This window comes from Gobio gobio, assembly GCF_949357685.1.
Source record: "Gobio gobio genome assembly, chromosome: 9".
Classification (NCBI taxonomy): Eukaryota; Metazoa; Chordata; class Actinopteri; order Cypriniformes; family Gobionidae; genus Gobio; species Gobio gobio.
Genome location: NC_137115.1, coordinates 58,551,245 through 58,563,744, shown reverse-complemented (window position 1 = coordinate 58,563,744; position 12,500 = coordinate 58,551,245). Strand labels below are relative to the sequence as shown.

Below are 12,500 nucleotides of genomic sequence, written 5' to 3'. Positions count from 1 at the left end.
CTAAACAGCTAACAGTGGGTGAGGATCCAACTACCCGCGATTGGGACGGGACACGATTGGGACGGGACACCCTACGATTGGGACACCTTGCGATTGGGACACCCTGCGATTGGGACACCCTGCGATTGGGACACCCTGCGATTGGGACACCCTGCGATTGGAACACCCCGCGATTGGGACACCCCCTGATTGGGACACCCCGCGATTGGGACACCCCGCGATTGGGACACCCCGCGATTGGAACACCCCGCGATTGGGACACCCCCCGATTGGGACACCCCGCGATTGGGACACCCCCCGATTGGGACACCCCGCGATTGGGACACCCCCCGATTGGGACACCCCCCGATTGGGACACCCCGCGATTGGGACACCCCCCGATTGGGACACCCCGCGATTGGGACACCCCCCGATTGGGACACCCCGCGATTGGAACATCCCCCGATTGGGACACCCCCCGATTGGGACGGGACATCCCGCGATTGGAACATCCCCCGATTGGGACAGCCATTGATTGGGACAGCCTTCGATTGGAACGGCCTTCGATTGGAACAGCCATTGATTGATTGGGACAGCCTTCGATTGATTGGAACGGCCATTGATTGGGACAGCCTTCGATTGGAACAGCCATTGATTGATTGATTGATTGATTGATTGATTGGAACGGCCATTGATCGGGACAGCCTTCGATTGATTGGAACGACCATTGATCGGGACAGCCTTCGATTGATTGGAACGACCATTGATCGGGACAGCCTTCGATTGATTGGAACAGCCATTGATTGGGACAGCCTTCGATTGGAACAGCCATTGATTGATTGGAATTACCATTGATTGGGACAGCCTTCGATTGGAACAGCCATTAATTGATTGGGACAGCCTCGATTGATTGGAACGGACATTAATTGGGACAGCCTTCGATTGGAACAGCCATTGATTGATTGATTGGAACGGCCATTGATCTGGACAGCCTTCGATTGATTGGAACAGCCATTGATTGGGACAGCCTTCGATTGGAACAGCCATTGATTGATTGGAATTACCATTGATTGGGACAGCCTTCGATTGGAACAGCCATTAATTGATTGGGACAGCCTCGATTGATTGGAACGGACATTAATTGGGACAGCCTTCGATTGGAACAGCCATTGATTGATTGATTGGAACGGCCATTGATCTGGACAGCCTTTGATTGATTGGAACGACCATTGATTGGGACATCCTTCGATTGGAACAGCCATTGATTGATTGATTGATTGATTGATTGATTGATTGATTGATTGATTGATTGATTGATTGATTGATTGATTGGGACAGCCTTGATTGATTGGAACGGACATTGATTGGGACAGCCTTCGATTGGAACAACCATTGATTGTGACAGCCATTGATTGGGACAGCCTTCGATTGGAACAACCATTGATTGGAACAGCCATTGATTGGAACAGCCATTGATTGGAACAACCATTGATTGGGACAGCCTTCGATTGGGACAGCCTTCGATTGGAACAGCCATTGATTGATTGGCACAGCCTTCGATTGATTTGAACGGCCATTGATTGGGACAGCCTTCGATTGGAACAGCCGTTGATTGATTGGGACAGCCGGCGATTGGGACAGACTTCACCAGTAACAGCCATTGATTGATTGGGACAGACTTTGATTGGAACAACAACCTTTGATTGAAACGGCCTTGCTAACATTCATTAGTTTCATTCCTGTATGTTTCAATTGTGTTCACTTGTTTACAATAATCCCGCAGATACAGAAGTACAGTATTTACACAACTGGCGTCATTGCGCCACAGACACTCAGGAAGTAGGTCACCCAGATACGCTCGACTGATTTAGTCGATTCTTTTTCAGTATATTGGACTATGCCAGTTCTACTACATTAGTATAATTTGTATGATCCAGCTGGAAAGCGACTGTGTGGCCGTTTGGTTTCCCTCTAACACACATGAGTATCAACAGGAATCGGGTTTGATGTCTTTGGGACGTGTGAATGTGAACGCTTCACTGTTAGATGTGTTTGATAACTCAAGAGATCGAGGTCTGAAAAGCGCTTTACATAAACAAAACAGTGCAGCAGAAGGTTATCAGTACGTGGCTCCTTCCTTCTCTCTGCTATCACTGCAACCTTGAGGAGTTCACATCCAGTCGGTTCCACCGCCGCGCTTCAGCGCACGAAGTGCTGAAGTGCATTCTGGGAATCAGGACTCTGTAAATATGTGTTTCCACTCATACAACCATAATTATTTGCTGAATGGAAGTCAGCGTGTATTTTGATAGCGAGAGGTCGTTGAGTTTGAGTTATCAGCTGGAGTGAAACAGCTGCTATCAGGAGCGGCTCGAGGCACTGATAGCGCCGCCGGGCTCCACAAGTGCAGAACGCTCTACAGGTGATGCAACTCAAACCAGATCTGGCACCGAACCAGGCCCCACAATCTGCTTCCAGGAGCCAAACTGTGGAGATTAAAGAATCATGCACACTACTACAGGTCAGACGGATCCAGACATTTTGCTGTGGTTTGAGTAGCTGTAATACTGCAAATGAATTAAGGATCACAAAAGGAATCGAAATTGGAACCAGAGCTGTGGTTCCAGAGAGTGGGGTAAGATGAGCCATTTTTTTTTAAACTTATGTGGCCCTCAAGATAAGAGAAAATAAGGCGGAAGTACAATGAAAGTATCTAAAGAAGTTTCCTATCCTTTTAAATGATCAGAACGCATGACAAAGGGTTATAAAAATAGGGTTTCTTATTTAAAAAAGTTATTGTGGCTCAATTTACCCCAAGTTAGGGGTAAGTTGATCCGAATTAGTGGGTAAGTTGCATCATCTGAGTGTAAACGGACCATCTAAATGAATCTGAATCAAACCCGTGTGAGATTGTAAAGATAATTTACCTCTTTTAAAAACACCTTCAATAATCTGATTATTGAAGGTGTTTTTAAAAGAGGTAAATTATCTTTATAATCTAATGGGTCATATTACAAATAGTCATCATTCTGTTCTTAAAGCACTTACACAACATAAAACCAACCGATTAAGTTGAAATATCAATATCTTTAATCGTTTGCATTTCTAAAACAATATGTTGAACACCAAAGTTGTAGCCTTCCCAAAAACAGACCAAACTGAGTTTGAGTAGAATTACATAGAAACTGATTTAGAATGAACGAATGAAATTAATAAACATGTAGTCAGAGGGTTGTTGTGATGCTGTGTTTCTGCAGTGTTGAGCATGTTCATTAGGGATACAGGTGTAAAGTAGCCTGGTTAAAACCAGACCATTCTCAGTAGTAGAAACAAAGGTAGTCCAAGGCACTCGATGGGTGTGTTGAAAAAGTTAAAAAGCCTTTATTTTTTCATGGCTTAAACATTTAAAATTGGTGACAGGTACACCTACGCGTTGCAGCTTTACATGCCTTCGTCAGGGTGTTTATAACAAACAACATCTCATTCTCAGTAGTAACTGAGTTATGGTCTGGCAAAGCTTCATAGACAAATACTTTCCAAAGGGGCGTCGTCACCAACGGGCGTCGCTCAAATGCCTCTGGGCGCAATTGGATAGACCTCAAACCAATCAGAGCGATGAGGGAGATGACGTATGCAGAGAAACATCTGAGACTCTGGCCGTTTCTCAATATGCGTTCTTGTCTGTACTTGTGTTCTCAAATAGGAAATGTCCCCGGTTTCCATTTCAGAAATCTGGTCACCTTACCTAAACCACATATTAATGTTTAATATATTATTTTTAAAATGTAAACGAAAAGAGGCAGGGTGTTTTATACTTCGGTTTATTATAAATATATAAGATAATCAAAGTTGTCTGGGTTTTCCCAGGCTAGGTGTAAAGTAGTGATGTGTCTTTAATATGACTCGAGAACAACGGGTTGTCTCAGAGAGCGATTCATTCATTTTGTGTTGACCACGCATGCGCAACATCCCATATGTTCTGTACAGGAAACAGAATTGATTAGTTCACCATTCTCAAGTCTTCGGGTTTGAGTCATTCGTTCATCAAGTCCCAGCCCCATAGGCAAGGCTATGCAGTCGCCGGAAACAGAAAAGATCAGTTAATCTCTCGAGTCTTCGGGTTTGAGTCGTTTGTTCATCAAGTCCCAGCCCCATAGGCAAGGCTATGCAGTCCGGAAACAGAAAAGATCAGTTCATCTCTCGAGTCTTCGGGTTTGAGTCATTTGTTCATCAAGTCCCAGCCCCATAGGCAAGGCTATGCAGTCCGGAAACAGAAAAGATCAGTTCATCTCTCGAGTCTTCGGGTTTGAGTCATTTGTTCATCAAGTCCCAGCCCCATAGGCAAGGCTATGCAGTCCGGAAACAGAAAAGATCAGTTCATCTCTCGAGTCTTCGGGTTTGAGTCATTTGTTCATCAAGTCCCAGCCCCATAGGCAAGGCTATGCAGTCCGGAAACAGAAAAGATTAGTTCATCTCTCGAGTCGTTCGTTCAGGTCCCCATAGGCTGAATGCAGAAACAGCTCATCTTTCGAGTCTCGTTCTTTTGTTACGTGACATGACAGCCATGTTGGATACAAAATGTTTTATGTTTGTTTAGTTCAGTTTTTTAGCTAGTATAATTGATTTTCCTATAAAGCCTGGACACATTAGGTTGTTCAGAACGGATAGGCATAAATGTTTATTGCACATTTCTTCTGATGATTTTATAATAATAAATATATTACCACATGCAGTCAATAATACGACTGTAATGTTGTATATGTTGCGAGACACTGAACAGGGAAGCGGTCACGTGAAAAAAGAACGAACGACTCGAACAAGAAGACTCGAGAGATGAACTGATCTTTTCTGTTTCCGGCGACTGCATAGCCTTGCCTATGGGGCTGGGACTTGATGAACGAACGACTCGAACGAGAAGACTCGAGAGATGAGGTGAACTAAACTTTCAAGGGAACAGACGTGATTAAATGTGAAGTGACAAAGGAAAGAACGCTTTGGATCGGGATGTGAGGTGAACTAACAGACCACACATAGCCTGAAGATCCAGCTTAAGCAAATAATTAATCTTTTCTGTTCGCAAAGTTTGGCCATGGCTGCATTAGCTTATGGTTTATTCCAAAAGTAGTAAATGTGTTGAAAAATGTAGCTTGTAACGTTTTAATTAGATTCTGCTGAAATGAACGAAATAAACAAAATGACTCAATTCATTTTGCTGAACGAGATTCAAAGAGTCAGTAAAATGATCCGAACTTCCAACCGCTACTGTAAAGATATGATTAATCTGATCAGAGCAGGGTTTGCTGTGCTTTATCGTTCCATCAAAAACAGTAACCCCCCCCCCCCCCCCCCCCCATGATGGTGACCCCGAAATGTATAGGATAAAGGGGTGGGTCAACTTACCCACTGGCTCATCTTACCCCACTCTCCCCTACTCCATAAATTTGATTATTGAAGTTTGAAAAAGTTATTTTTCCTAAGTCACATGGCCATGTGTGTTAAGCATACAGGATATTGTGTTTGTGTAATAAGCTACACGTCTGATTCCCGCGGATTAGCCCGTGTTTAATCGCGTCCGCGTCGCTCCGCCTCAGCAGAACCGCGACTCTCGCTCCACCGCAGACATGCTCCTGCTCTCAGTGCTGCTGGGCGGACTGCTCATCGGTGCTCTGCTGCTCCGGGGCTTCTTCCCCTATCTCTGGACGGACTGCGTTTATCACACACAGCTGATGCGGATTCTGCTGAAGTTCGCGTCGCGCCGGAGGAGGCGGCCGCTGTTTCTCGCGCTGGACCGCTTTCTAGAGCAGGTCGAGACGCGGCCGAACAAGCCGTTTATTGTGTTCGAGAACGAGAGCTACTCGTTTAAAGACGCGGACAGAGAGAGCAACAGAATGGCGAACGCGTTGCGGGACGCGTCGGTTCTGAACGCGGGAGACACGGCGGTTCTGTTCATGCAGAACGAGCCCGCGTTCATCTTCTGCTGGCTCGCGCTGGCCAAACTCGGCTGCGCATGCGCTCTGCTCAACAGCAGCATCCGCGCGAGGAGCCTGATCACGAGCTTCAGCTGCTGCCCCGGGGCCAAAGTCCTGATCGCGTCGCGAGGTGAGGACAAGCGTTCTCCGGTAACGTTCGATCACAGTTATCATGTAACGATAATAATCAAAACGTTTCAGTTGGACGTTCCTCAAACGTCTTTCAAACACTCAAAAGTAACGTTCCTGAAGAATGGAATGTTCCATTAATGTTCACACAACCAAGAAAAGGCGTTTTTAAAATATAGGACGTTTTGAACATTCAGAAATAACGAGCACGTCATTAACGGGAACGTAATGTTTTCTGTTAATCTCGAAGATTCTCAATTAGATGAATATAGCCCTTGGGAAATAAAGACCACAGGAGCAAGTTACTGCCAAAATAGCTCATTTACTACTGGTATAATACAACAGACTTAGCTGTAGACCTTTTTATAATTTTATTTTTTAATAATAATTCAAGAAAAAATGATAACATCTCTTAGGAATATACAGGATTTCCAACAAACTTTAAACAAGTTCATTCATAGGACGAGAGACATTTAGACCTGTGGTATGTTCGCAAACAGCGATGACGTGTTTGTGGGCGGAGCCTATATCCATGACAATCTGTGGAAGCAAAAGAATAAAAAAATAATAATAATTTCGAGTTTATCCCGCAGTTATAGATATAATCACGCAAATGTGGAAAGAGAGTCAAGAAATGTGAAATATGGCTATGTTTAAAGGTTATCTATGTAAAATGTTATAGGTTTAAATCAGTGTTGGGTGTAACTCGTTACTAAGTAATTAGTTACTGTAATTGAATTACTTTTCCCTTGAAAAAGTAAAGTAAGGGATTACTCTTATTTTTTCTGTAATTTAATTACAGTTACTTCTGTTGTAATTGAACTAAATACTTAATACATTTATATATATAATACAATAGTGGAATTAACATCAACATTTAAAGTCTAACTTTAAAATGTATGCTTTTATCTATCCTTCTCATATTTGTAATACTTTGGTCAGTTAATAAGAATAATTTATGTAGTTTTATATTATTTATTTGAATGAATTAAAATAGCCATTTCATGTTGAATCACTTACTGTAGTCAAGGTTGATATAGGAGTTAGAAAGTAATTAGTAATAAGTAATTAAATACTTTTTAGAGAGAGTCATTTGTACAGTAATCTAATTACACTATTGAAAATGTTATTAGTAACTAGTTATTAATTACTTTTTTAGAGTAACTTACCCAACACTGGTATAAATATAAATTCATGCTGTAACTGCTGAACTGACTTCCTGTTTACATCAAACTCATGCTTTAGTAACTCATCATCCGTCCCGTCTGCGTTTCGCTTATAAGGGTCTTCAACCATGGGATTCTATAAAATTAAGATCAGATTTTTTGCATACAAAGGCACAACACATTTTTTTCTCTTATTCTGTGGATTCTGCCCATTTTCCTCCACTCGTTACGCTATTGTTCTGACGTAACGGTGACGTCTGCTCCAAAGCTCTGTACAACCCTCACGTTTTTTATTTCAATGACATGAAATGCACTATATTTTATTTTGATAATGTTTTTTTATGTAATATTTTGTATTTTTATGTGGTAAATTATATTTATGCAGTGGTTATAATCCATTTATTTACTTTTTGAGTATTGACCTGAAAATTAAATTATATGATCGTCTGAGGTGGTGTTGTGATCGTCTGAGGTGATGTTGTGTTTGTCTGAGGTGATGTTGTGTTTGTCTGAGGTGATGTTGTGTTTGTCTGAGGTGATGTTGTGTTTGTCTGAGGTGATGTTGTGATCGTCTGAGGTGATGTTGTGTTTGTCTGAGGTGATGTTGTGATCGTCTGAGGTGATGTTGTGATCGTCTGAGGTGATGTTGTGATCGTCTGAGGTGATGTTGTGATCGTCTGAGGTGATGTTGTGTTTGTCTGAGGTGATGTTGTGATCGTCTGAGGTGGTGTTGTGATCGTCTGAGGTGATGTTGTGATCGTCTGAGGTGATGTTGTGATCGTCTGAGGTGATGTTGTGTTTGTCTGAGGTGATGTTGTGATCGTCTGAGGTGATGTTGTGATCGTCTGAGGTGATGTTGTGATCGTCTGAGGTGATGTTGTGATCGTCTGAGGTGATGATGTGATCGTCTGAGGTGGTGTTGTGATCGTCTGAGGTGATGTTGTGATCGTCTGAGGTGATGATGTGTTTGTCTGAGGTGGTGTTGTGATCGTCTGAGGTGGTGTTGTGATCGTCTGAGGTGGTGTTGTGTTTGTCTGAGGTGGTGTTGTGATCGTCTGAGGTGGTGTTGTGATCGTCTGAGGTGATGTTGTGATCGTCTGAGGTGATGTTGTGATCGTCTGAGGTGGTGTTGTGATCGTCTGAGGTGGTGTTGTGATTGTCTGAGGTGATGTTGTGATCGTCTGAGGTGATGTTGAGATCGTCTGAGGTGATGTTGTGATCGTCTGAGGTGATGATGTGATCGTCTGAGGTGATGTTGTGTTTGTCTGAGGTGGTGTTGTGTTTGTCTGAGGTGATGTTGTGATCGTCTGAGGTGATGTTGTGATCGTCTGAGGTGGTGTTGTGTTTGTCTGAGGTGATGTTGTGATCGTCTGAGGTGATGTTGTGATCGTCTGAGGTGATGTTGTGTTTGTCTGAGGTGATGTTGTGATCGTCTGAGGTGATGTTGTGTTTGTCTGAGGTGATGTTGTGATCGTCTGAGGTGATGTTGTGTTTGTCTGAGGTGATGTTGTGATCGTCTGAGGTGATGTTGAGATCGTCTGAGGTGATGTTGTGATCGTCTGAGGTGGTGTTGTGATCGTCTGAGGTGATGTTGTGATCGTCTGAGGTGGTGTTGTGATCGTCTGAGGTGATGTTGTGATTGTCTGAGGTGATGTTGTGATCGTCTGAGGTGATGTTGAGATCGTCTGAGGTGATGTTGTGATCGTCTGAGGTGATGTTGTGATCGTCTGAGGTGATGTTGTGTTTGTCTGAGGTGGTGTTGTGTTTGTCTGAGGTGATGTTGTGATCGTCTGAGGTGATGTTGTGATCGTCTGAGGTGGTGTTGTGTTTGTCTGAGGTGATGTTGTGATCGTCTGAGGTGATGTTGTGATCGTCTGAGGTGATGTTGTGTTTGTCTGAGGTGATGTTGTGATCGTCTGAGGTGATGTTGTGTTTGTCTGAGGTGATGTTGTGATCGTCTGAGGTGATGTTGTGTTTGTCTGAGGTGATGTTGTGATCGTCTGAGGTGATGTTGAGATCGTCTGAGGTGATGTTGTGATCGTCTGAGGTGGTGTTGTGATCGTCTGAGGTGATGTTGTGATCGTCTGAGGTGATGTTGTGATCGTCTGAGGTGGTGTTGTGATCGTCTGAGGTGATGTTGTGATTGTCTGAGGTGATGTTGTGATCGTCTGAGGTGATGTTGAGATCGTCTGAGGTGATGTTGTGATCGTCTGAGGTGATGTTGTGATCGTCTGAGGTGATGTTGTGTTTGTCTGAGGTGGTGTTGTGTTTGTCTGAGGTGATGTTGTGATCGTCTGAGGTGATGTTGTGATCGTCTGAGGTGGTGTTGTGTTTGTCTGAGGTGATGTTGTGATCGTCTGAGGTGATGTTGTGATCGTCTGAGGTGATGTTGTGTTTGTCTGAGGTGATGTTGTGATCGTCTGAGGTGATGTTGTGTTTGTCTGAGGTGATGTTGTGATCGTCTGAGGTGATGTTGTGTTTGTCTGAGGTGATGTTGTGATCGTCTGAGGTGATGTTGAGATCGTCTGAGGTGATGTTGTGATCGTCTGAGGTGGTGTTGTGATCGTCTGAGGTGATGTTGTGATCGTCTGAGGTGGTGTTGTGATCGTCTGAGGTGATGTTGTGATCGTCTGAGGTGATGTTGTGATCGTCTGAGGTGATGTTGAGATCGTCTGAGGTGATGTTGTGATCGTCTGAGGTGGTGTTGTGATCGTCTGAGGTGATGTTGTGATCGTCTGAGGTGGTGTTGTGATCGTCTGAGGTGGTGTTGTGATTGTCTGAGGTGATGTTGTGATCGTCTGAGGTGATGTTGAGATCGTCTGAGGTGATGTTGTGTTTGTCTGAGGTGATGTTGTGATCGTCTGAGGTGATGTTGTGTTTGTCTGAGGTGATGTTGTGATCGTCTGAGGTGGTGTTGTGATTGTCTGAGGTGGTGTTGTGATCGTCTGAGGTGATGTTGTGATTGTCTGAGGTGATGTTGTGTTTGTCTGAGGTGATGTTGTGATCGTCTGAGGTGATGTTGTGATCGTCTGAGGTGGTGTTGTGATCGTCTGAGGTGGTGTTGTGATCGTCTGAGGTGATGTTGTGATCGTCTGAGGTGATGATGTGATTGTCTGAGGTGATGTTGTGATTGTCTGAGGTGGTGTTGTGATTGTCTGAGGTGATGTGATCGTCTGAGGTGATGTTGTGATCGTCTGAGGTGATGTTGTGATTGTCTGAGGTGATGTTGTGATTGTCTGAGGTGGTGTTGTGATCGTCTGAGGTGGTGTTGTGATCGTCTGAGGTGGTGTTGTGATCGTCTGAGGTGGTGTTGTGATCGTCTGAGGTGATGTTGTGATTGTCTGAGGTGGTGTTGTGATCGTCTGAGGTGATGTTGTGTTTGTCTGAGGTGATGTTGTGATCGTCTGAGGTGATGTTGTGATCGTCTGAGGTGATGTTGTGATCGTCTGAGGTGGTGTTGTGATCGTCTGAGGTGATGTTGTGATCGTCTGAGGTGATGTTGTGATTGTCTGAGGTGGTGTTGTGATCGTCTGAGGTGATGTTGTGATCGTCTGAGGTGATGTTGTGATTGTCTGAGGTGATGTTGTGATTGTCTGAGGTGGTGTTGTGATCGTCTGAGGTGATGTTGTGATTGTCTGAGGTGATGATGTGATTGTCTGAGGTGATGTTGTGATCGTCTGAGGTGATGTTGTGATCGTCTGAGGTGATGTTGTGATCGTCTGAGGTGATGTTGTGATTGTCTGAGGTGGTGTTGTGATCGTCTGAGGTGATGTTGTGATCGTCTGAGGTGATGTTGTGATTGTCTGAGGTGGTGTTGTGATCGTCTGAGGTGATGTTGTGATCGTCTGAGGTGATGTTGTGATTGTCTGAGGTGATGTTGTGATTGTCTGAGGTGATGTTGTGATCGTCTGAGGTGATGTTGTGATTGTCTGAGGTGGTGTTGTGATCGTCTGAGGTGGTGTTGTGATCGTCTGAGGTGATGTTGTGATCGTCTGAGGTGATCGTCTGAGGTGATGTTGTGATCGTCTGAGGTGATGTTGTGATCGTCTGAGGTGGTGTTGTGATCGTCTGAGGTGGTGTTGTGATTGTGTTGTGATTGTGTTGTGATTGTGTTGTGTGTGTTTGTGTGTCAGCGCTGCAGCGAGCCGTTGAAGAGGTGAGTGATGATCTCCAGGACGTTACCATCTTCATCACGTCTTCATCAGAGCTCAGATCCTCACGCATGAAGAGTCTGAGCCGAGCAGTTCAGGAATCCTCAGATGCAGCCGTTCCTCGAGCGCTCAGAGCACACGTGTCCTTCACATCGCCTGCCGTCTACATATACACATCTGGAACCACAGGTGAACCCCATATACACACCTGGAACCACAGGTGAACCCCATATACACATCTGGAACCACAGGTGAACCCCATATACACACCTGGAACCACAGGTGAACCCCATATACACATCTGGAACCACAGGTGAACCCCATATACACATCTGGAACCACAGGTGAACCCCATATACACACCTGGAACCACAGGTGAACCCCATATACACATCTGGAACCACAGGTGAACCCCATATACACGCCTGGAACCACAGGTGAACCCCATATACACACCTGGAACCACAGGTGAACCCCATATATACACCTGGAACCACAGGTGAACCCCATATATACACACCTGGAACCACAGGTGAACCCCATATACACGCCTGGAACCACAGGTGAACCCCATATACACGCCTGGAACCACAGGTGAACCCCATATATACACACCTGGAACCACAGGTGAACCCCATATACACGCCTGGAACCACAGGTGAACCCCATATACACGCCTGGAACCACAGGTGAACCCCATATACACATCTGGAACCACAGGTGAACCCCATATACACACCTGGAACCACAGGTGAACCCCATATACACACCTGGAACCACAGGTGAACCCCATATACACGCCTGGAACCACAGGTGAACCCCATATACACACCTGGAACCACAGGTGAACCCCATATACACACCTGGAACCACAGGTGAACCCCATATACACATCTGGAACCACAGGTGAACCCCATATACACATCTGGAACCACAGGTGAACCCCATATACACATCTGGAACCACAGGTGAACCCCATATACACATCTGGAACCACAGGTGAACCCCATATACACGCCTGGAACCACAGGTGAAACGCCTGGAACCACAGGTGAACCCCATATACACGCCTGGAACCACAGGTGAACCCCATATACACACCTGGA

The 12,500-nt window shown here is 44.8% G+C and overlaps 1 protein-coding gene across 2 annotated transcripts in view; it reads left to right on the top strand.

Annotated features, from left to right (window-relative positions):
• Positions 1-5,574: 5,574 nt before the first annotated feature.
• The window catches only part of LOC307131922 (long-chain fatty acid transport protein 2), a 22,473-nt gene continuing 15,547 nt past the window's right edge, over positions 5,575-12,500 (top strand). For both annotated transcript variants that reach the window (XM_079826015.1, XM_079826014.1), the window contains exons 1-2: positions 5,575-6,078; positions 11,377-11,583. In XM_079826015.1, coding sequence (XP_079682141.1) covers positions 5,601-6,078; positions 11,377-11,583 — 685 coding nt within the window. In that variant the 5' untranslated portion in view covers positions 5,575-5,600. The remainder of the gene's footprint in view (positions 6,079-11,376; positions 11,584-12,500) is intronic.